The sequence below is a fragment of the Antechinus flavipes genome, chromosome 1, assembly GCF_016432865.1.
Source record: "Antechinus flavipes isolate AdamAnt ecotype Samford, QLD, Australia chromosome 1, AdamAnt_v2, whole genome shotgun sequence".
NCBI classification, from domain to species: Eukaryota; Metazoa; Chordata; class Mammalia; order Dasyuromorphia; family Dasyuridae; genus Antechinus; species Antechinus flavipes.
The window spans coordinates 646,673,860-646,697,738 of record NC_067398.1 but is presented as its reverse complement, the minus strand read 5'-3'; the positions used below and the strand labels follow the sequence as shown (position 1 = coordinate 646,697,738).

The window sequence follows — 23,879 nt, the reverse complement described above, 5'->3', positions numbered from 1 at the left end:
TGAGGAGTTGCCTGGATAGTGGTCCCATGGAAACACTGAGAGCTGTCAAGGGCTCATTGGGCCTAGGGGTTAGAAAGAGAACTAAGTTTGTCACTTACTTTCCTCTAGGAAGGTTTTCTGCTTCTTGTCTGGAAGTAAAAGAACATCTAGAAAAAGAAAAAAAAATCAATTCTGTTGCAGCCAAAGGGGAAAAAGTACAGGGTTCCATTATAGGAGGGTATACAGCAGTGTAGCTTTGTTAGAAAGTCATCTGGCTCTGTTCCATAATAACTTCCAAACCAATGTTGCTAAACTGTTTGACCTGGTGATTTAATGCCAGGATCACTAGTATTGGAAGAGAAATCTAGAGACAAATCAGTTCAGCCCGCTCATTTCACTAACAAATAAACTAAGGCCGAGGCCTTTATTTTCAGTCTGATATTATCTTAGTGCTTTAAGGACCCATGATGTCACTGGGATGGCCCTTTTCTCTACAATCATGGAGCACAAGCGAGGTGGCCAACCTGCTGGGGCTCAGGAGCCTCCACATTTAATTAGCCTTGTTCTGAAGTGACAGACATACCTGGGGCCCATATTCAAAAGTTCTCTAGGTCAGAATGATCTGTCGGAGCTTCACCGAGAAGCCAGGGCTGCCACAACACGTTGTAGATACATCAGAGTAAGACTTAGAAGGAGGAAGGTAGTAATTAAAATGGGAAAGAAAAGGCTAGTCTGCACAAAAATAGTTAGAGGTACTTCATTAAAAATGGGAAACAATCACATGTCCAAGAACGGAATTAAAGGAGAACATCACACTACAAAGGGATTCAGACGGTAGTCATTAAGCCTTTGCTTCTACACTTTGAGTGATGGGGAGCTCACCACTTCACGAATCAGTCCTAGACCAATAGGAAGATTTCCCTTACTTTCTAGGATACTTATCTACTCCTATATGATTTCCACCCATTGCCTCAAGGGAGACTGTGAAGTGATGGAATAGATTGTGGCTTGTCAATATCATGGAATATTTTTGAGCAATTAAAAATGGCAAATATGGCAAAGGAAGGAAGCAAAAGGAGGAGGGTGAAATCATTGATTATGCTTCTACTGTATTCTAGTTAAGCATTTTTACAAATATTATCTCATTTAATCCTTACCAGAACCCTGAGAAGTAAGTTCCTCATTTTACAGTTGAGGAAACTAAGGTTTATAGACATTAAGTGATTTTCCTGAAGTCATCTGTAAGAAGTTACTTTCTAAAGTCACAACTTGTGTCTGAGACTGAGTGTAAACTCCAAGTGATTCAGAGCAAAGAGCAAAATCACAGACACAAAATTTGAGAGTTGGACAGGATCCCATACCTGAAAGGGTCAGTATGAAGACCGAGTTAGCACCCTGGCTGCCTTAGAATCAGCCAGAGTCAGGATAAGCAAAAGTCTTCAGTCTTTATTCTTGGTCTTTATGGGTAGAAGTGAATTGGATGGAAGCAGAATCTCTGAGACCTCTCCTCTTTTCTCCCACTCAGAAGTGACTCTGGCTAATCTTACTCCACCACCTAGTCCCTCCTACAATTCTCTATATACACCCATTATGGAGCTTGCACAGAAAAGTGGGAAGGACCATTTTCCAAGCATATGCTTATAGAGAATTGTCCAATCAGTAATTAACCTTAAATGCTTGGTTATCCGACCTCAGGACATTTACTCAAGAGTTTCAGACTTTACAGATTAGAACAGGCTTAACAAGTTAGAATACTCTTAATTATTTCCCATTTTTCCTTTATATAGCTTCCTTTGTATACATTTGGTTGCATATTTTATCCCTCAGGCTTTTATCTCTTTTTGTATCCTTAGCACTTAGCACAATATCTGGCACATAGTATTTTTATGCTTAATAAATATCGATTATGAGTTTATGAAGAGTGAAAGAGACTGGGGGAGTAGTTGCAGGAAATAAATTCCTGTTAGGATTTTGTAAAAAATGGAAATAATTTGGATGTCACAGCTTGATTTAGAATTTTCTTCCTCTCATGTTGTTTCCTGAAGTTATACTCAGGGATGTCTCACTGGGAAATGGGAATCTCGAAATGATGCTAATGGAACAGATGTTGGTCATACTGCTTGACTATCAATTGATTGATCAATGAATATTTGTCACATGCCTCCTATGTATCAGATTCTATACTAAATATTAGAGTAAGCTAGAAAGACTTCCAGTAGAAGCCTAGGTCTATTGTCTAAAGGCCAGCCTAGCTTAGTAACGATATCGAAACAGGCAGATGAATTTTTGACCAGCACAATCTTGGACACCATGTCCTAAGATGTTAGCAGTGCCTGTGGAAGGGTCAAATCCATCAAGGATTGAACCACAAATATTGAAGTTTCTATTTTCTCTAAATGGAATGAAATTTATGGTAATTCAGAAAAAGAGTATGCCTAGAAGGAGGTGAAGGAAAAAGAAAAAGACCTATTCCCTTGTGCCCCCAAACCTCTCCTGCCCCCTCTCCTTGGTAGTAGGCTATTGACTAACCTCCTTTCCCCATCCCCCTGGTTGAGCCTGGAAGTGGCCCTCCCACCTAAGAGCATCTGTGTGTGGTAGAGAGGGACAGGTGGTCTCTGCATTGCCAGCTGCCCAGGCAGTTGGGCAGTTGGGTTCTCCAAACACCAGGAGATGTATATAGTTATGACCCCTTCTCCCCTCCAATCTTTGTTGGAGGAAGCTTGTTTATAATGAATTTTCCCCAACCTCTCTATTCTCCCCACCCCAGTCCTTCAGATTCAACTTACTCCAGTGGTTCCTAATAATCAACTTGGCAACTTGGAAAGCAAGTATGCTGCCCTCAGGGACAGTCACTGTCTTCATTGTGTTTAAGTGACCCTCCCCCTGACCCTATGGAGAGATGGAAAGAGGGAAGAAATCAGAGAACTGGAACTGGGGAAGGTCCCCAGAGGTCAGCCCATCCAATCCTCTCATTCTCAGGAAATCCCATCTCTGAGAGATGAAGGACTTGCCCAAGGTCACAGCTGGAATTTGGTCTCAGGACTTTGGGGTCTAAAGCCAGTGCTCAGAGATGGCTAAGCTTACAGCAGGGATGTCAAGATTAGGGAGTGGACCAAAAGGAGATGCAGAACTGGGATGGAGTCTGGGCAAGACGTACTCTCCTTCCCTTTTCTCCCCAAGTTCTCTAGAGTGGGGAGAGAGGGACTGAGAAGACATAGGAGGCCAGCACAGAGACTTTGAGCCAACCTGGGTTGGGCCTGGTCATATGTGACTTAGGACAACAATTCCCTCTCAGTTTTCTGCAGGTGTCCCTAAGCCAAGTCTAGACAGGTTTAAAGGATCTTCTTGGAGTCATGAGGAAGTAAATGAATCAGCTTCTTGACTGGTCATGCTGCATCCCAACTGCAACTGAAGTTCTCTTGGATTATGTGCTGCTTGATGATTAGCCACAGCCCTGAAAATGGCAGAGAGCTGACCAAAAACCCATTACCCGCAATAAGTCTTACTGTTTTTAATGGATTTGCACCCAACAAGATGCAGGAAAGGGACAGGAGTCTGCAGAATTTTCAGGCCTAGGTCTTTCACTGCCTTTTGGAGGTCTCTGGGGTTATGAACTAAGGCTGGAAAGTCAAGGGATGTTGGAGGACTCAGATCTTCCCCCTTTTCTGTCCCCATCTATCAAGTGTGTGAGTTCTAACCTGAAAACACGAGACTCCAGGAATGGTGAACTTCCCCAAACCTTCTGTATTTCTGGACCTCTTCAGAACAGCTTCTTTCTGGGTCTTGACAGCTTCTGTGACAACATACACATCCTCCTTCCGTTTCCGAAGCTCCTGAAAGATAGAGGGCTCTGGTTTCTTCAGTGTCCTGTGGGAGAGAAGGAGGGAATGCAGTAGGTAAGAGATCTGGGATTCCCTTTCGTCTGTCTCAGCTATGACCTTGTTCAGGGCCACCTCAGAGTATAGCATCTTTGGATTTCGCCACACTAGTGCCTTGGGGAGTGAATATGGTATCAAGTGGTATTTTGGTCTCTAGATGGTTTGTGCACATGTTTGGAAGGGTAAAGCTGTGATTGGAGCCAAAAGGAGCCCTGTCTTCTCTAAACTCAAAAACATTTTAGCAGGAATATTAATGATAGCTTTAGCTTGCAAGAGGGAAGTTGAGTTTAAGAGACTGAATTAATGTCAACCATCTGGAAGCCTAGTAACTTCCTGAGGCAAACAAGGAAGAGCACTGATAAGACTATAAGTGAATTTTTGGATTTTGACTAGGTCTTTTGTTGAAATGTACCTTTCTTTATTTTTTTTTTTTTTTGGAAGCTTTATTTATTTATTTTATTTTTTTCCCTATAGTTATATATAAAACTTTTTTAAATATATTTTTTAAACTTCGAGTTCCAGATTCTCTTTTTCCCTTTCTCCCTACTCCTTCCTTACCACATTTTGAAGTTATATATGAAGTTATACAAAACATTTTTTATAAAAGTTTTGTTGTGAATGAAAACATAGAACTCTCTCCACTAAAAAAATAACCTTAAGAAAAATAAGGTGTTTTTTTAAAAAGTATGCTTCATTCCATATTCACACATGATCAATTCTTTCTCTGAGTATAGACAGCATTTTTCATCGCAAGTCCTTCCTGATGAGGTCTTGGGTCTATTGATGAGATTGGCAGAGAAAGCCTAAAGAACTCATAAGATTACTCCTGAGGCAAGCAGGGAAGGCCATTTTGGGGATCAGCTCAACCTTCCTGTTCCACTTTTCTGGAGTTCTTTCTTGACTAAGCCCACCTTACTTTATCTAATCAGAGAGCCAAGTTATATTGTCAAACCTGTGAAGACCAAGTTCACACCCTGGATACCTTAGAATCAGCCAGAGTCAGGATAAGCAAAAGTCCTTGGTCTTTATTCTTGGTCTTTAGGGATAGAAGTGAATTGGATGGACGCAGGATCTCCACGACCTCTCCTCTTTGGCTTCTGCCCTCCTGCCCAAAAGTGACTCTGGCTAGTCTTACTCCATCCCCTAGTCCTTCCTACAATTCTCTGTATACACCAATTATCCAGTCCGCATAGAATAGTGGAAAGGGCGATTTTCCAAGCATATGCTAATAGAGTATTGTCCAATTGGTAATTAGACTTAAGTGCTCGTTGTCCAACCTCAGTGCATCAATTTGAGAGTTTCAGCCCTTTACATCTCCTGCTTTCTTTTGTTTTAGAACACAGATGGTCACACCATCCCTGACTTCTCAGGGAAGTGAAAACCCCAAAAAGGAGGTGATCACTTCCCCCTGACTTCTCAGAAAAGGAGATGAAAACACCAAAAAGGAGGTGATCACACCCCCACCCCGACTTCTCAGAAAGGGAGGTGAAAGCACTAAAAAGGAGATGAACACACCCTCCTTGACATCTCAGGAAGGGAGATGAAAAGCACTAAAGGGAAGTGGGGATTGCTAGAGGGTTTCTGGGCTGAAGGGTCTTCTTAGAAAAGGTATGCACAAACCCATCAGCATGGGACGTATTACACAAGCACATAGAAATAATGCAAGGGCTATTAGTGATGACTCTCCCCACAGCCAGTGCAGGCTCAATGTGGTATAACAAACATGAATTGTACATGCAAGTAGTGATATAACAAACAATATGAATCAATATGGTGTTGTAAAAGATTTCCAGAAGTCCTAGAAGGAGGATATGTAAATAACAATCACACACATGCCTCCTTCAGCATCCAAGAGAGTCCAAAACCAATCTATTGTCCATTGCTTCACGTGTTAGGGAATCCAATGATCCCTGAAAGTTTTTGAAGTCCTGCAACAGTCTTTTTATGTGTTAGGGAGTCCAATGATTCCAGCTGATTTTGAAGTCCTGCAACAATCTTATAATTTTTCAGAAAATCCAATGATTGCTGAGGGTTTTCAAGTTCTACAACAGTCTTATCATGTCTCAGAAAATCCAATGATTCATGAGGGTTTTGAGGTCCAACAATTTTTCACGTCCATGAGTCAAACGCCATAACTGCCAGGCTCACAGTCAGCAATGGAACCACCCAACGTTTCTTGGGTCTTCTTTATTTCAAGGATCTACTCTGTCTCTCTCTGATGGACAAGGCAAATACGACTTGTTGGCACCCATCTTATTCCTTCCCCATCTGTGGAGATACAAGTAAACCCTCTCCCTTAAGCAGTTAGCCTATCTGGTCCCTTCCATTCACCACTTTCTGGGTCTCTCCATATCACCTGGAGATTATCTAAAGATAGTGGAGCTGCTTGCACTGGACATTGCCCTTCCGGTGGGTTATAAAACCTGTCTGCCGGAGCCAGTGCATCTTTGTCAAAAATCAAGAAATTAATAGTATAAAGGGCTAGATTTAGAAGTTCTCTAGGGTTACTTGTGGCTCCCCCTTTCTTTTGTTTTTGGAGGAGCATCTTAATGTCTCTGTTTCTCCTCTCTATTATTGCCTGTCCTTGAGGATTAAAGGGTATGCCAGTGGTGTGTAAAATCTTATACTGTGCACAAAAGAGTGCAAAATGTTTAGAAGTATATAGAGGTCCATTATCTGTTTTTATTGCTTGTGGCACACCCATGGTTGAAAATACTTGAATAAGGAATTCAGTGACCACTCGGGCTGTCTCGTTTGCTGCTGGTATTGCAAAAGTGAATCCTGAAATAGTGTCTACCACAACCTAGATAAAAGACAAATGACTAAAATATTTATAATGAGTCACATCCATTTGCCAAATTTCATTGGGTCTCAAACCACGAGGGTTCTTCCCTGGAGACAGTGTAGGAGCATGGAAAGGAAGGCAAGCTGTACAGGCTTTTACTATGCTCCTAGGTTCCTCTCTTGTTATTCCAAATTGTAAAGGTAAAGCTCGAGCAGCCTGATGATATTTAAAATGAGATTCTTGGGCTTCCTGAAATAAAGGAGTATTGGCCAACATGGTTTGAAGGCTATCTGCCTTTGAATTATCATCAAAAAGAGTACCTGAAAGTCCATTATGAGTGGACATGCAAGATATAAATCTTACCTGGATGCTTTCTCATTTCCTCTTGAAGTTCCTTAAAGAGATGATATATATTAGAGGCTACAAATTTTATTTGGTCTGTGGCAATTCTTTGTACCACACCTACTGAATAGACTGAATCAGATATTATATTTATATCTCCTGGATAATAAGTAATAGCTAGGATGATTGCATACAATTCATTCTGCTAAGTAAACTGAAAAGGAGTTCTGACTACTCTCTTTATAGTTAAGTCACAAGAGTATATAGTGCAAATATTATGTTTGAATGCATCTGTAAAGATAGTTGGTCCTTTAAGAGAAACTTTAGAAACCTTTTCTTCAAGAATCCATCACCAATTATGTAATAGTCTGATTATCTTTAATGGAGACTTGTGTGTAAAATTTGGAGCCATGGCTAATAAAATTTGCCAATCTGGGATGGTTTCACAGCATACATTAATTTGTGCATTAGTATAAAAGGTATATATCTTGTCAGGTCTTATCCCAGATAATTGTACTACTTGTTTAATGGCCTTTAATAAAATTCTAGCCACAAGCACTGGGTAAGGAGTAAGGCTTTGCTCTGGTTATGCTGGGAGGTTCACCCACTCTATCACACTGTCTTCCTGATGAAGGACTGCTGTGGGTGCCTCTTGTGTAGCAAAAACTGATATTTCCAAGTGTTTTTGAGTGATTCGTTCAACCAAATTGGATAAAGCCAATTCAACTTCTCTCAAAGCCTCTTGAACTTCTTTTGTAAGTTGGCATGGTGAGTTTAAAGCACTGTCTCCCTTTAAAATGTCATATAATGGTTATAATTGATAGGTAGTCAAGCCTAACACTGGATGCATCCATTGGATATCTCCTATCAATTTTTGAAAGTCATTTAAGGTGTTTAGCTTCTCTGTTCTTAAGGAAAGTTTTTTGTACGGTAAGCACCTTAGGGTATACTTCATATCCTAAATATTGAAAAGGAGGATGTCTTTGAATTTTTTCTGGAGCTATGTGCAATTTGTAGTTTCTTAGTGTTTCTATGGTCTTTTGTAGACATGCTTCTAACATTTGTTCCTCAGTGCACATCCCAATATATCATCCATATAATATAATAACATAAATTTTGGAAATGCTTTTCTTACTGAAGAGCAGCAGCAACATACATTTGACAAATAGTAGAGCTGTTTTTCATTCCTTGTGGCAAAACTGTCCATTCATATCTTTTATAAGGCTCAGCCAAGTTAACACTGGGCACTGAAAAGGCAAATCTTTTCATATCCTTCTTATCTAGAGGGATAGTATAGAAATAATACTTAATGTCTATAACCCGAAGAGGCCATTCTCTAGGTAATTGAGTAGGATATGGAAGTCTAGCCTGAACAGTTCCCATAGTTTCCATCTGTTCATTTATCTTTCTTAAATCAGTCAACATCCTTCATTTTCCAGATTTCTCTCTTACAACAAATACTGGGGAGATTCCAAGGACTTAGAGAAAGTTGTAAGTGTCCTTGGTCAAATTGCTCCTGTACTATATTTAATAAGGCCTGAATTTTATCGCTAGCTAAGGGCCACTGTTCTACCCACACTGGTGTATCAGTTTTCCATTGACTGGGAACAGGTGAGATTGCAGTCTCTGCCTAAAAAAGCTGAAGTATTCATTTGTAATCCTAATTGTTGTAAAATGTCTCTTCTGCACAGAGTGTTGCGGACTTTTCAACTATAAAAGGAGTAAAAACTACTTTTTCACCTTCAAATATCCATCTCAAGGGGTAGCACTAACTTCAGTTGCTTATTGATCCTCTTACGCCAGACATGTAGAGGTCTGACTTAATATTTGGCCAGTTACTAGGCCAGTTGGCTCCTCTAATGACTGTGTCATCTGCCCAGTGTCTACCAAGTATCATAACAGCTAATGGCTAACTCCTTTTACAGTTAGCCTGGTAATCCCCCACTTGCCATGCTTTAATGTCATCTCTGCAAGAGAATTTATCTTTCTCCTTGTTAACTGCTAAAACAAACTCCTTTTCCTCCCCAAAACCTCTTAGGAATCTAGCCTACTCTTAGCAGAATAATAAAATCTTTGCCCCTTGATATATATATATATATATATATATATATATATATATATATATATATATATATATATATGTAGTGATTTGGGACAGAAGGGATCAATTTGTTCTCTTCTAGCCCCAGAGGGGGACCAGCTCAAGGATTTCACCAGGGAATTCAGCTCAGAGTAAAGAATTTCCTAATAATTACAACCATTAAGTAAGGGAAGGGTTACCTGGTGAAGTAGCCTTCCCTCTTGCTGGAAGCATTTATGCATAGGTGGGATACTGTAAAGAGGACTCCTAATCAGGCAGAGTACCTGACTGAATTCCTTTCTCAGGTCCCTCAGCCTCCACAAAGCTGGCTCCAACCTGGGGCTGATATTTTCTCCCACTGTTTGCTTTTGGCTCCTCCATAACCTATCTGAACTAACTCTGACCTCATTTCTCTTTGCACTGCTCCTGATTCCTGTTTTACTCAGGCTGCCCCAGGAACTTAGGATATCACTCTTCCTCTCCCCATCAACATCTCTTGAAGTCTCCATCTTCCTTTTAAGATGTGAACTTCAAGGAAAGAATTTATGACCAAAGAACAACTAGAGACCACTATTGACTGCAAAATAGAAAATTTTGATTATGTCAAATTGAAAAGTTTTTGTACAAACAAAACTAATGCAGACAAGATTAGAAGGGAAACAATAAACTGGGAAAACATTTTTACAGTCAAAGGTTCTGATAAAGGCCTCACTTCCAAATTATATACAGAACTGACTCTAATTTATAAGAAATCAAGCCATTCTCCAATTGATAAATGGTCAAAGGATATGAACAGACAATTCTCAGATGAAGAAATTGAAACTATTTCTAGCCATATGAAGATATACTCCAAATCATTATTAATCAGAGAAATGCAAATTAAGACAACTCTGAGATACCACTACACACCTGTCAGATTGGCTAGAATGACAGGGAAAGATAATGCGAAATGTTGGAGGGTATGTGGGAAAACAGGGACACTGATAAATTGTTGGTAGAATTGTGAACACACCCAGCCATTCTGGAGAGCAATTTGGAACTATGCTCAAAAAGTTATCAAACTATGCATACCCTTTGATCCAGCAGTTTTTCTACTGGGCTTATACCCCAAAGAGATACTAAAGAAGGGAAAGGGACCTGTATGTGCTAAAATGTTTGTGGCAGCCCTGTTTGTAGTGGCTAGAAACTGGAAAATGAATGGATGCCCATCAAATGGAGAATGGTTAGATAAATTGTGATATATGAATGTTATGAAATATTATTGTTCTGTAAGAAATGACCAGCGGGATGAATACAGAGAGGATTGGCGAGACTTACATGAACTGATGCTAAGTGAAATGAGCAGAACCAGGAGATCATTATATACCTCAACAACAATACTGTATGAGGATGTATTCTGATGGAAGTGGATTTCTTCGACAAAGAGATCTAACTCAGTTTTAATTGATCAATGATGGACAGAAGCAGCTACACTCAAAGAAAAAACACTGGGAAATGAATGTAAACTGCTTGCATTTTTGTTTTTCTTCCTGGATTATTTATACCTTCTGAATCCAATTCTACCTGTACAACAAGAGAACTGTTCAGTTCTGCACATATATATTGTATCTAGGATATACTGGAATCTATTTAACATGTATAGGACTGCTTGCCATGGCGGGGAGGGGGTGGAGGGAGGGAGGGGAAAAATTGGAACAGAAGTGAGTGCAAGGGATAATGTTGTAAAAAAATTATCCTGGCATGGGTTCTGTCAATAAAAAGTTATTAAAAAAAAAAGATGTGAACTTCAAGGATGAAGCCTTCCCTGTCTCAGCAGAATATGATGTTTCCCTTCTCAAATTCCCTATAACATTTTATCACAATATCATAGTTTAGAGGCAAGAGACCTTAGAAGTCCTCTAGTTCATAGTCCTCCTATTTTTATAACTTGGAAACTGGGGTCTGGAAAAGTTAAGTGATTCATCCAGCCTCAAATAGGTTATAACATTTGGACTCAGGTGCTTTGTTTTGAAAGCTAGTGCCTTTCCTATATCCACATGAATAAGGATAGGAGTTGGACTGTGGTAGGTACAAGTAAGAACAAGTACTCAGAGAAGTTTTTTTAAAAAGATTTTTCACTTATAACTTTTGCTTTTACTTCACCTAGATTTGCTCCCTGTGGACTTCCTTCTCCTTCTCCGTCCAGAAAATCATCCATTACAACAAAGATTTAAAAAAAAAAAAAAGGAAGAAAAGAAAAATATTCAGTAAAATCCATCAGCATCTTAAAGAAAATCTGCCATTATTTGCAATATTCCACACTATGGTCCTCAGCCTCTGTAAAGAACCTGAGAAAATATCTTGTCATATCTCTTCTTTGGAGCCAAATTTATTTTTTTATAATTTTGCAACATTCAATTATAATTATTTTGTGTTTTTCCCTCCATTTATGGGATTATAATAATTGTTTTTGATGGCACAATGGACAGAGTGCTAGGTCTGGGGTCAGGAAAACGTATGTTCAAATCTGGCCTCAGACAGAAATAATTAATGCTATCATTTCTCTAACACTTAGGGATTTTAAAATGTTTTTCCCAAAACAACCTCCACTTTGTGAATGAAGAAAAGGGGGTTCATTTAGTGATACTTGACTTTGGGCATGTCTCTAGAGTCCCTTGAGCCTCAGTTTCCTTTCTGTCAAATGAAGATTGGAATACATGGCCTTCTCAGGGTAGTTAGGTGGTACAGTGGATAGAGCACTAGGCCTGGTGTCAGGGAGAACTAAGTCCAAATCTGGCCTCAGACACTTACTAGCTATGTGACTCTGGGTAAGTCACTTAACTTCTGTCTGCCTCAGTTTCTTCCTCTGCAAAATGAGCTGGAGAAGGAAATGGAAAACTCCAAATGTGGTCATGAAGAGCTGGACATGACTGAAATAACAGAACAATAATAAAGGTCCCTTTCAGCTTTAAATCTTTTGCTATGCTAGATGCTGTGTTGAATGATTTACTGCTATCTAATTAGTGATGAAGCTGCTACCCTAGATTGTACTAAAGAGGGAGGAAGTATAGATAGTCTCTTAGCTAAGTAGTTTATCCAGGAAAATAGACAACCCACCAGCAATAAACAGGAAGCTTCTTGATTGACTGAGGACAGGTCAGGAATTACAAAATAGATGAATAAGCTCAGGCTGCATACCTGATGAACCAATCACAAATCAATGTGATAAGGATGTAACAGGGGGAAAACTGCCTCTCTGCCGTCCCAGGCTCACTCTCAGTCCATAAGGATATGTCCCAAGTGCTGGTTAGCTTTTGAAACTGTTCCCCTTCCTGAGGAATCCTGTAGAACTAGTTAATGAGATCATTCTTTCCCACTCTTTCATGTATAGGGGAGGAAGGATCAAAAGTATGTTTCCCTCTATACTGAAAACTAGAAATTCTAGCTCGTGTGACAGTAGACAATGGGCTAGTTTCAAAGGCAATTACTCTGAGTCTCAGTTTACTCATCTGTACAATGAAGGAATGAGACTAGATGAGCATTTCAATTTCCTTTCTGCTCTAAATCTTTGGTTCTATAATCAATGCCAAAAATCCCAAAGAAAAAATACTTTTCTCTATAGCATGCCCCTGGTGAAAAACTGCCCACCCCTTTTAAAAATATTTTCCTGCCTAAGGTGAGCTATACTTTAAAAAAATAGTATTTTATTTTCCCAAACACATACAAAGATAGTTTTCAACATTCACCTTTGCAAAACTTTCTCCTCTCTCTCTTCTTCCTCCCTCCTCTAGACAGCAAGCAGTCCAATATCGGTTAAACATGTGCAATTCCTCTAAACATATTTCTATATTCATCATGATATGTAAGAAAAACCAGATCAAAAGGGAAAAACACATGAGAAAGAAAAAAAAACAAGGAAACCAACAATAATAATCAAAAGAGGTGAAAATACTATGTTTCGATCTACATTCAGTCTCCATAGTTCTCTCACAGGAGTGGATGGCACTTTCCATCTATTGACCTATTGGATCCACCTTCTAGAATCGCCTCAAATACCTCACTGTTGAAAAGAGCCAAGTCCATCACAGTTGATCATCACATAATCTTGTTGCTGTGTATAATATTCTCTTGCTTCTGCTCACTTCCCTTAGGTCATGTAATTCTCTCTAGGCTTTTCTGAAACAGTCTGATGAACTATACTTTTTTTTATTTTCCATTTTTAAAATGAATCTATACTGAGCAGCCAGAAGAGGACAGCAGTTTATAGGGTTTCAATTCCAAGTTTAAAAAAAAAAAAAGAAACTGAGACTCAAAGATAAGCTATGTACTCATTGTTTAAATCCAAAGCCATTTCTACTGGATTCTGTTTCTGGTATGAACAGGGCAGTTCCATTAAGATATCCCACTGATATAATGAAGCACTATCTATATTAAACATATATGCACCAAGTGGGGTAGCATCTAAATTCTTAAAAGAGAAATTAAGAGAGCTGCAAGAAGAAATAGACAGTAAAACTATAATAGTGGGAGATCTTAACCTTGCACTCTCAGAATTAGATAAATCAAACCACAAAATAAATAAGAAAGAAGTTAAAGAGGTAAATAGAATACTAGAAAAGTTAGATATGATAGATCTCTGGAGAAAATGTAATGGAGACAGAAAAGGAATACACTTTCTTTTCAGCAGTTCATGGAACCTATACAAAAATTGACCACATATTAGGACATAAAAACCTCAAACTCAAATGCAGTAAGGCAGAAATAGTAAATGCATCCTTTTCAGACCATGATGCAATGAAAATTACATTCAACAAAAAGCCAGGGGGAAGTAGACTAAAAAATAATTGGAAACTAAATCATCTCATACTAAAGAATGATTGGGTGAAACAGCAAATCATAAACATAATTAATAACATCACTCAAGAAAACGATAATAATGAGACATCATACCAAAATGTATGGGATGCAGCCAAAGCAGTAATAAGGGGAAATTTCATATCTCTAGAGGCCTATTTGTATAAAATAGAGAAAGAGAAGGTCAATGAATTGGGCTTGCAACTAAAAATGCTAGAAAAGGAACAAATTAAAAACCCCCAGTCAAATACTAAACTTGAAATTCTAAAAATAAAAGGAGAGATCAATAAAATTGAAAGTAAAAAAACTATTGAATTAATTAATAAAACTAAGAGTTGGTTCTATGAAAAAACCAACAAAATAGACAAACCCTTAGTAAATCTGATTAAAAAAAGGAAAGAGGAAAATCAAATTGTTAGTCTTAAAAATGAAAAGGGAGAACTCACCACTAACGAAGAGGAAATTAGAGCAATAATTAGGAGTTACTTTGCCCAACTTTATGCCAATAAATTCGACAACTTAAATGAAATAGAAAAATACCTCCAAAAATATAGCTTGCCCAAACTAACAGAGGAAGAAGTAAATATCCTAAACAGTCCCATCTCAGAAAAAGAAATAGAACAAACTATCAATCAACTCCCTAAGAAAAAATCCCCAGGACCAGATGGACTTACATGTGAATTCTACCAAACATTTAAAGAACAATTAACTCCAATGCTAAATAAACTATTTGAAAAAATTGGGAATGAAGGAGTCCTACCAAACTCCTTTTATGACACAGACATGGTACTGATACCTAAACCAGGTAGGCTGAAAACAGAGAAAGAAAATTATAGACCAATCTCCCTAATGAATATTGATGCTAAAATCTTAAATAAAATATTAGCAAAAAGATTACAGAAAATCATCCCCAGGATAATACATTATGACCAAGTAGGATTTATACCAGGAATGCAGGGCTGGTTCAATATTAGGAAAACTATTAGCATAATTGACTATATCAATAACCAAACAAACAAAAACCATATGATCATCTCAATAGATGCAGAAAAAGCATTTGATAAAATCCAACATCCATTCCTAATAAAAACACTTGAGAGCATAGGAATAAATGGACTTTTCCTTAAAATAGTCAGGAGCATATATTTAAAACCATCAGTAAGCATCATATGCAATGGGGAAAAACTGGAGCCTTTCCCAGTAAGATCTGGAGTGAAGCAAGGTTGCCCACTATCACCATTATTATTTAATATCGTATTAGAAACAATAGCCTCGGCAATAAGAGTCGAGAAAGATATTAATAGAATTAGAGTAGGCAATGAGGAAACCAAACTATTACTCTTTGCAGATGATATGATGGTATACCTAGAGAACCCCAGAGATTCTACTAAAAAGCTATTAGAAATAATTCATAATTTTAGCAAAGTAGCTGGCTACAAAATAAATCCCCATAAATCCTGAGCATTTTTATACATCACCAACAAAATCCAACAGCAAGAGATACAAAGAGAAATTCCATTCAGAATACCTGTCGATACCATAAAATATTTGGGAATCTATCTACCAAAGGAAAGTCAGGAATTATATGAGCAAAATTATAAAAAAGTCTCCACACAAATAAAGTCAGACTTAAATAATTGGAAAAATATTAAGTGCTCTTGGATCGGCCGAGCGAACATAATAAAGATGACAATACTCCCTAAACTAATCTATTTATTTAATGCTATACCAATCAGACTTCCAAGAAAATATTTTAATGATCTAGAAAAAATAACGACAAAATTTATATGGAACAATAAAAAGTCGAGAATCTCAAGGGAATTAATGAAAAAAAAAATCAAATGAAGGTGGCCTAGCTGTACCTGATCTAAAATTATATTATAAAGCAGCAGTCACCAACACCATTTGGTATTGGCTAAGAAATAAATTAGTTGATCAGTGGAAAAGGTTAGGTTCACAAGACAGAATAATCAACTATAGCAATCTAGTGTTTGACAAACCCAAAGACCCTAACTTCTGGGATAAGAATTCATTATTTGATAAAAACTGCTGGGAGAATTGGAAATTAGTATGGCAGAAATTAGGCATGGACCCACACTTAATACCATATACCAAGATAAGATCAAAATGGGTCCATGACCTAGGCATAAAGAACGAGATTATAAATAAATTAGAGGAACACAGGATAGTTTATTTCTCAGACTTGTGGAGGAGAAAGAAATTTGTGACCAAAGATGAACTAGAGACCATTACTGATCACAAAATAGAAAATTTTGATTACTTCAAATTAAAAAGCCTTTGTACAAACAAAACTAATGCAAACAAGATTAGAAGGGAAGCAACAAACTGGGAAAACATCTTCACAGTTAAAGGTTCTGATAAAGGCCTCATTTCCAAAATATATAGAGAACTGACTCAAATTTATAAGAAATCAAGCCATTCTCCAATTGATAAATGGTCAAAGGATATGAACAGACAATTTTCAGAGGATGAAATTGAAACTATTACCACTCATATGAAAGAGTGTTCCAAATCATTATTGATCAGAGAAATGCAAATTAAGACAACTCTGAGATACCACTACACACCTGTCAGATTGGCTAAGATGACAGGACAAAATAATGATGAATGTTGGAGGGGATGCGGGAAAACTGGGACACTGATGCATTGTTGATGGAGTTGTGAACGAATCCAACCATTCTGGAGAGCAATCTGGAATTATGCCCAGAAAGTTATCAAACTGTGCATACCCTTTGACCCAGCAGTGTTCCTATTGGGCTTATATCCCAAAGAAATACTAAAGAAGGGAAAGGGACCTGTATGTGCCAAAATGTTTGTAGCAGCCCTGTTTGTAGTGGCTAGAAACTGGAAAATGAATGGATGCCCATCAATTGGAGAATGGCTGGGTAAATTGTGGTATATGAATGTTATGGAATATTATTGTTCTGTAAGAAATGACCAGCAGGATGAATACAGAGAGGACTGGCGAGACTTACATGAACTGATGCTAAGTGAAATGAGCAGAACTAGGAGATCATCATACACTTCGACAACGATATTGTATAAGGACATATTTTGATGGAAGTGGATTTCTTTGACAAAGAGACCTGAGTTTCAATTGATAAATGACGGACAGAAGCAGCTATACCCAAAGAAAGAACACTGGGAAATGAATGTGAACTATCTACATTTTTGTTTTTCTTCCCGGGTTATTTATATCTTTTGAATCCAATTCTCCCTGTGCAACAAGAGAACTGTTCGGTTCTGCAAACATATATTGTATCTAGGATATACTGCAACATATCCAACATATATAGGACTGCTTGCCATCTAGGGGAGGGGGTGGAGGGAGGGAGGGGAAAAATCAGAACAGAAATGAGTGCAAGGGATAATGTTGTAAAAAAATTACCCTGGCATGGATTCTGTCAATATAAAGTAATTATTAAATAAAATTTTAAAATAAAAAAATAAAAAAAAAGATATCCTGCTGATAGCTCAAGTTCTAACAGCCAGAAATTGAGTTCATTCAGCTGTAACCTAGATCCTTTTACTGATTTTCTTTCTTTCTCTAGTAACACAGTTACTTGCTGCTTCTCCACTCTCTCATTTCTCCCATCTAATTAGTTAGTTAGCAGGTACTGTTTTCATCACCTTTTACATCTGTTTCCTCTTCTCAATACATACATACATACATACTACTACTACTATAAATCCTAACTACTACTACTTTAAGTCCTAACTACTACCTTCATGAACTAATTCAATTGACTTCAAATAGGCCATCCTGGCTCCTGTATTGTCTCCCTCCTTTAATCAGTTCTTCATATTGCTGCCAGACGAATCTTCCTTATTTGTCAATCTGGTCATGTCATATCTCTGCTCAAAAGTCTTCAAGGACTCCCTGTTACATTATAAATACAATTCAAACTCCTCTTTCTGACATTTAAGATCTTCTTTCAATCCTATGCCCATCTACATTTCCTACCTTACTTCACGTGATTCCACAATCTTTAGAATCCATTTAAATAGGACTGTTTGAAACTGCCCTCAGAAAGGAAATCAAAAAAATGCTGAAGTTTCACCTTACATCTAAAAATTTGACAAAGATTACAAAAAATAGACACAAGCAATGTCAGAGTAGCTGTGGAAAGATAGGCATATCAATACACTAGAGATGGATCTATGAATTGGTTCAGTCTTTTTGTAAATGATGGAATGATGGTAAAATATTCACATCTTGGACCTGGAAGTTCTGTTGTTAGCCATATGTTCCCCAAGGAGCTTCAAGACAGAAGGGTGGATTCATAGTAGCACTTTTTATGGTAGCCAAGAATTGGAAACAAAGTAGATGTCTAAACAAATTGTAGCACTTGAATGTATGAGTTGGAGAAAGAGAGTTTGAAGAATTCAGAGAAACATGGGAAGGCTTGTATGAACTGATAAAAACTAAAATAAGCACAAACAAGAAAAGAATACACCCAATGGCTACAATGGTATAAATGGCAAAAGCAAAACCAAAACTTAATATTAAATAATTAAAATGACAGAGCTTGTTCTTGAAGATTAAAAGATAAGACAATGAACCTTTCTTCCTGAGGTGAGGGACTATGGTTACAGAATATTATATATACAATCAAACAGTAGCCATGTTAGCTTGTTTTGCTGATCCATATTCTCCCTTTATTTTATGTTCTTTGTCACAAGGAATGGATTGTTAGCTGGGGAGAGCCATTTAGGTATGGAGATGATGTAAAAACAAAAGATATAATTTTTTAAAAAGCACTACTCCTTAAATGCTTTTTATGTTTTTATGCTCCCTATTCCAAAAGCATCTTCCCTTACTCTCTTTACCTGTTAAACTCCTATCCATCATTTAAAGCTAAATTCAAATGCCCCTTCCTGCAGTAAACATTTCCAGATGTCATCCTGTTGGGAATAATCTTCTTCCTTAGAACTTACTTTGAACCTTTCTTGTACTCTTATGTAATATTGTCAATTGTGGTTTAAATGTATTGTTCTCACCCCCCTCATTAGTATGTGAATTCCATGGCGTTACAGATAAGGTCTTATCCATGCTTCTGACAATACAGGAGATTTGTGGGTGTTGATATATAGTAAATTCAATCCCTACACAAAGAAAAGTGATTCTATTTCTCTGTGGTTGTCCCTGGGACACTTTCCCTTGTTCCCACTCCTTCCTCCACCTTCCCTCATCCCTCAAAGAGAAGTCACTAGAGGTCTCAGTTCTTGTCTTGTCTATTCCTCTCACCTTTCTTTTCGTAAGCAGTCCCAGGTGTGAAGGGGAATGATGAGAGTCTTGACCTCCAGGTCTGTTCTGTTTGACACTGAAGTCTGTCCTGAAACCTTCGCCTGCATAGAAGCAGTCACCTCCATACTGCCAGACACCTGCCCATCCACCTCATCATTAAAGTGGAATGGTCCATTCTGCATCACTTCTGGAGAGAGAGGAGCCAATCCTTAGCTAAATGGAGCACTAAACCTCGTTCTATGAGAAGGGTCCACATGGGACAAGATAAAAGCACCTGGAACCCTAATCTTATCTATACTTTCCCAGTCACAATAACTTGCAGATCTATTGCACTTTAAGATGTACAAAGTGCTTTTTGCACACACAGGCTATGAAGTAGAAAATACAAATATTATTCTCATTTTTCAGATGAGGAAACAGAGGCTCCGAGCAGATAAGTGACTTAACCCGGTAAAGGGCTGAAACTCCAAAAAGGTATGCTTGAATCAGACAACTGAGCACTTAAGGCTAATTACCTATTCACTTTGAGACTGACTCTATTAGCATATGTTTGGGAAAATGGCTCTTCTCACCATTGGTGCTGGCTCAGTGTTTGATGTTAAGATAATCATAGGCAAGGATTAGAGGGTGGGGTGAGAGAAACAAGACTTCTCTTGGCAGCAGGTCAAGGAGGAGAAAGTTGGAAATTCTGGACTCCAGAATCGAGAAGAGATCTTTGGCAAAACTCCTGGTGGTTTGCCTGCTTCTCCCCCTAAAGACCAAGTACTTTTACTTATCCTGATTCTGGCTGATCTGGAGGCCTCCAGGGAGCTAGCCCAGACTTAACATAAGCCCAACCTAAGTTCAAAACTTAGTATGTGGAAGAACCAGGGCCCAAACCCAAGACTCTGGCTAGTTACAGGGCTCTACAGTGTCTCCCCAATTCATCACAACCTCTGCTTGGGATAGCTGACCATTAGTGATATAGAACCACATGTAGCCATGAAGTCAGTTCCAGCAAAAGTGTGTATTCTGGCCAAGTCTGATGAGCCCATTTCCCCTTCATAGTATAAATAAATAGCCTTATCCAGGTCTTCTGGCCCTCTAGCACTGGCCACCCTCTCATTTTTTTAGGGGCTCGTACCTGGTACTGGGGAGCTGGGATCCAGAATGTCCTTGAGGGTCAAATTGAGCCAAACATACTGTGGCCTCCAAAACCAGGAGCTCTTGGTCTTCCTCCTGACCAGGTAGTAGGGACTGAAGTGGGTGGAGCTCTTGAGGCTTTCCACAGGGATCAGCTCCCCATTTTTGCTCAGCTCTTTGACCATGTTTTTGGTAGCGCACTCAAATATAGATGGCATGGTTCCTGGGAAGAGCAAAGGAGAAGAGCGGGTACAGAAGCTAGTTAAGTCTCTCTGACTCCTGAAGGGAGGGAGTAGTCAGTTTAATGCTTTGCAAGTAAGGCAGTCAAAAAACATATGTCATGCACATACTATGTGCCAGGCAATGTGCTAAGTTCTAGACATACAAAAAAGAAAGAGAAAACGACAGCTCTTGTCCTGAAGAGTTCACAATCTAATGGGGGAGATTATATGCAAACTGTTTTATGTATGTATATACATATACATATACACATATACATATGCCCATATATATACATATATGTATATGATAAATTAGAAGTAATCAACAGAGGGAAGGTATTAGAAGAAAGAGAGATTTGGGGAAATCTTCCAGGAAAAAGTGGAATTTTATCTGGGACTTGAAACCTGAGAAGCCAAGATGGGGAGATGAGGAAGGAGAACATTCCAGGCATGGAGGGCAGCCAAATAAAATGTGAGGTTTCTTCTTCCTTAGCCAAATCTAGAAAAGGCTTTCTGTAGCTCTTGTTTTCACTTCTTCATCTTCCACTTCTCAACTCCTTGTAATCTGGTATTTGCCCTCATCCTAAACTGAAACTTCCTTCTTTATGGTTACCAACAGTCATTTAACTTTTTCTGACTCTGACGCCTTTCTCAGTTCTCATCTTCAGTTACTGCTCTCCCCTATTTCTGTATGTTCTCTTCTTCGGATTTCATGGCACTGCAAGGAATTGAGGAGAAGCTAACATTTACATGGCTCTTACTATGTGTCTACACTAAGATCTTTAAAATTACTGTCCCATTTGATCTTCAAAATACTTCTGGGAGGTAGGTGCTCTTATTATCCCCATTTGACAGAGGAAGAACCTGAGGAAGGTGAAATGGAAGATAACACATAACTTGTAAGTATCTGATATCTGATTTGAAATCAGGACATCCTAATTTTGGGAAATATATTCTCTCTACTGTACCATTTGACTGTTTATTGAGGAGAAAGTTCAAGGCAAAATTCTTAATCTTTGTCCTGGACACCTTTGGCTGTCTAAGAATCCCTTTTAGGGATTTAGGATCCTTTTTCAGAATAATTTTTTTTCTGTTTTTTTTTTTCCAATTTGTAGCTTTTTACTGACAAAACATATGCATGGGTAATTTTTCAACATTGACCCTTGCAAAACCTTTGTTCCAACTTTTCCCCTCCTTTTCCTCATCTCCTCCCCTAGATGGTAGGTAGTCCAATACATATTAAATATGTTAATGTATATGTGCAGCAAGATAACTGTATAAATATGTAATTAATTAATTAATTAAGTTTTTTTTTCAAAATACATACATGGTTAATTTTCATCATTCACCTTACAAAATCTTGTGTTCTAAATTTTTCCCTCTCTTCCTTCACCCCTTCCCTAGATAGCAAGTAATCCAATATACGTTAAACATTGTAATTCTTCTATACATATTTTCTGGCTCACTTTTTATTGCTCCCGGAGAATTGTGCTGGTTACAATACCAAGCTGATTCTTCCCCGGGCTTTTCCCTTAAGGTATCTTCCCTGCAAACCCCATGTGCTTCCCCTTTGCTTCTGCCCCAGCTTACCTCGGCAATTTTTATCTTTGGATGGCCGTGTGAGGATGAGGTGGAGCAGGCGTTTCCCCCAACTTATGGAATGAACTTTGTTTCAGAGACCTGCTCAATCAAAACTGAAAGCGTTCGGCTTTTGCCCTCATCACGCCTTTTATTCTTACCCCATTTCCAGGAAAGGAGGAAATCAGACTGCTGTGAGAGCTGCTGTTTTCTGGCTTCGGTCCATCCCTCCCAGCCTGACTTCCAGTTTTTGGGAAAGTCCAGGGCAGTCAAGTGGAGGGCAGTCAAACCAACCACTCCCAGCACTGTGTCTCCTCCCTTTCTTCTTGTTTCTCCTCCCTCACTCCTCCCCACTGACTCCTACATTTGGCCAAATAGGGAAATGGCAAGGAGAGAGAATCTGTCACTCATTGCTTATTTCTTGAACACCTGCTACACATAAAGGTTTGTGCTAGGTACCCTGTGCTCTGAGAAATAGAGGTGAGGCACTCCCTGCAGATGGTATGAACAGAAACACATGTGGTTAAACTGAGGCTTTCCAGTCTTGTCAGCAACTGATTCAAAGTTGAATTTCCCCATTCTCCAATTGATAAATGGTCAAAGGATATGAACAGACAATTCTCAGAGGAAGAAATTTAAACTATTTATAGACATATGAAAATATGCTCCAAATCATTATTAATCAGAGAAATGCAAATTAAGACAACTCTGAGATACCACTACACACCTGTCAGATTGGCTAGAATGACAGGGAAAGATAATGGGGAATGTTGGAGGGGATGTGGGAAAACAGGGACACTGATACATTGTTGGTGGAATTGTGAACACATCCAGCCATTCTGGAGAGCAATTTGGAACTATGCTCAAAAATTTATCAAACTGTACATACCCTTTGATCCAGCGGTGCTACTACTGGGCTTATATCCCTAAAGAGATACTAAAGAAGGGAAAGGCACCTGTATGTGCCAAAATGTTTGTGGCAGCCCTGTTTGTAGTGGCTAGAAACTGGAAAATGAATGGATGCCCATCAGTTGGAGAATGGTTGAGGAAATTGTGGTATATGAACGTTATGGAATATTATTGTTCTGTAAGGAATGACCAGCAGGATGAATACAGAGAGGCTTGGCGAGACTTACATGAACTGATGCTGAGTGAAATGAGCAGAACCAGGAGATCATGATATACCTCAACAATGATACTGTTTGAGGATGTATTCTGATGGAAGTGGATCTCTTTGATAAAGAGAGCTAATTCAGTTGCAATTGATCAAGAATATACAGAAGCAGCTACACCCAAAGAAAGAACACTGGGAAATGAATATAAACTGCTTGCATTTTTGTTTTTCTTCCCGGGTTATTTATACCTTCTGAATCCAATTCTCCCTGTGCAACAAGAAAACTGTTCGGTTCTGCACACATATATTATATCTAGGATACACTGTAACCTATTCAACATGTTAAAAAAAAAAAAAAAAACAAAGTTGAATTTCCTCCTGCTGTTATTTCATTCTGCTTCCTCTGGAGCCTAGCCAGACTAAGGTCTTAGACAGCCAGGACAAAGATTAAGAATTTTGCCTTGAACTTTCTCCTCAATAGACAGTCAAATGGTACAGTAGCGAGAATATATTTCCCAAAATTAGGATGTCCTGATTTCAAATCAGATATCAGATACTTACAAGTTATGTGTTATCTTCCATTTCACCTTCCTCAGGTTCTTCCTCTGTCAAATGGGGATAATAAGAGCACCTACCTCCCAGAAGTATTTTGAAGATCAAATGGGACAGTAATTTTAA

General features: G+C 38.5%; 1 protein-coding gene across 1 annotated transcript in view; it reads right to left on the bottom strand.

Moving 5' to 3' along the window:
• Window positions 1–22,704, bottom strand: part of LOC127544535 (gasdermin-D-like) — a 46,154-nt gene extending 23,450 nt beyond the window's left edge. Inside the window, exons 1-6 of the mRNA XM_051971214.1 lie at window positions 22,100–22,704; window positions 20,290–20,511; window positions 19,167–19,353; window positions 3,678–3,846; window positions 2,766–2,868; window positions 99–146 (exon numbers count right to left, since the gene is read on the bottom strand). Of these exons, the coding sequence (XP_051827174.1) occupies window positions 99–146; window positions 2,766–2,868; window positions 3,678–3,846; window positions 19,167–19,353; window positions 20,290–20,506 (724 nt within the window). The 5' untranslated portion in view covers window positions 20,507–20,511; window positions 22,100–22,704. The remainder of the gene's footprint in view (window positions 1–98; window positions 147–2,765; window positions 2,869–3,677; window positions 3,847–19,166; window positions 19,354–20,289; window positions 20,512–22,099) is intronic.
• Window positions 22,705–23,879: the final 1,175 nt, after the last annotated feature.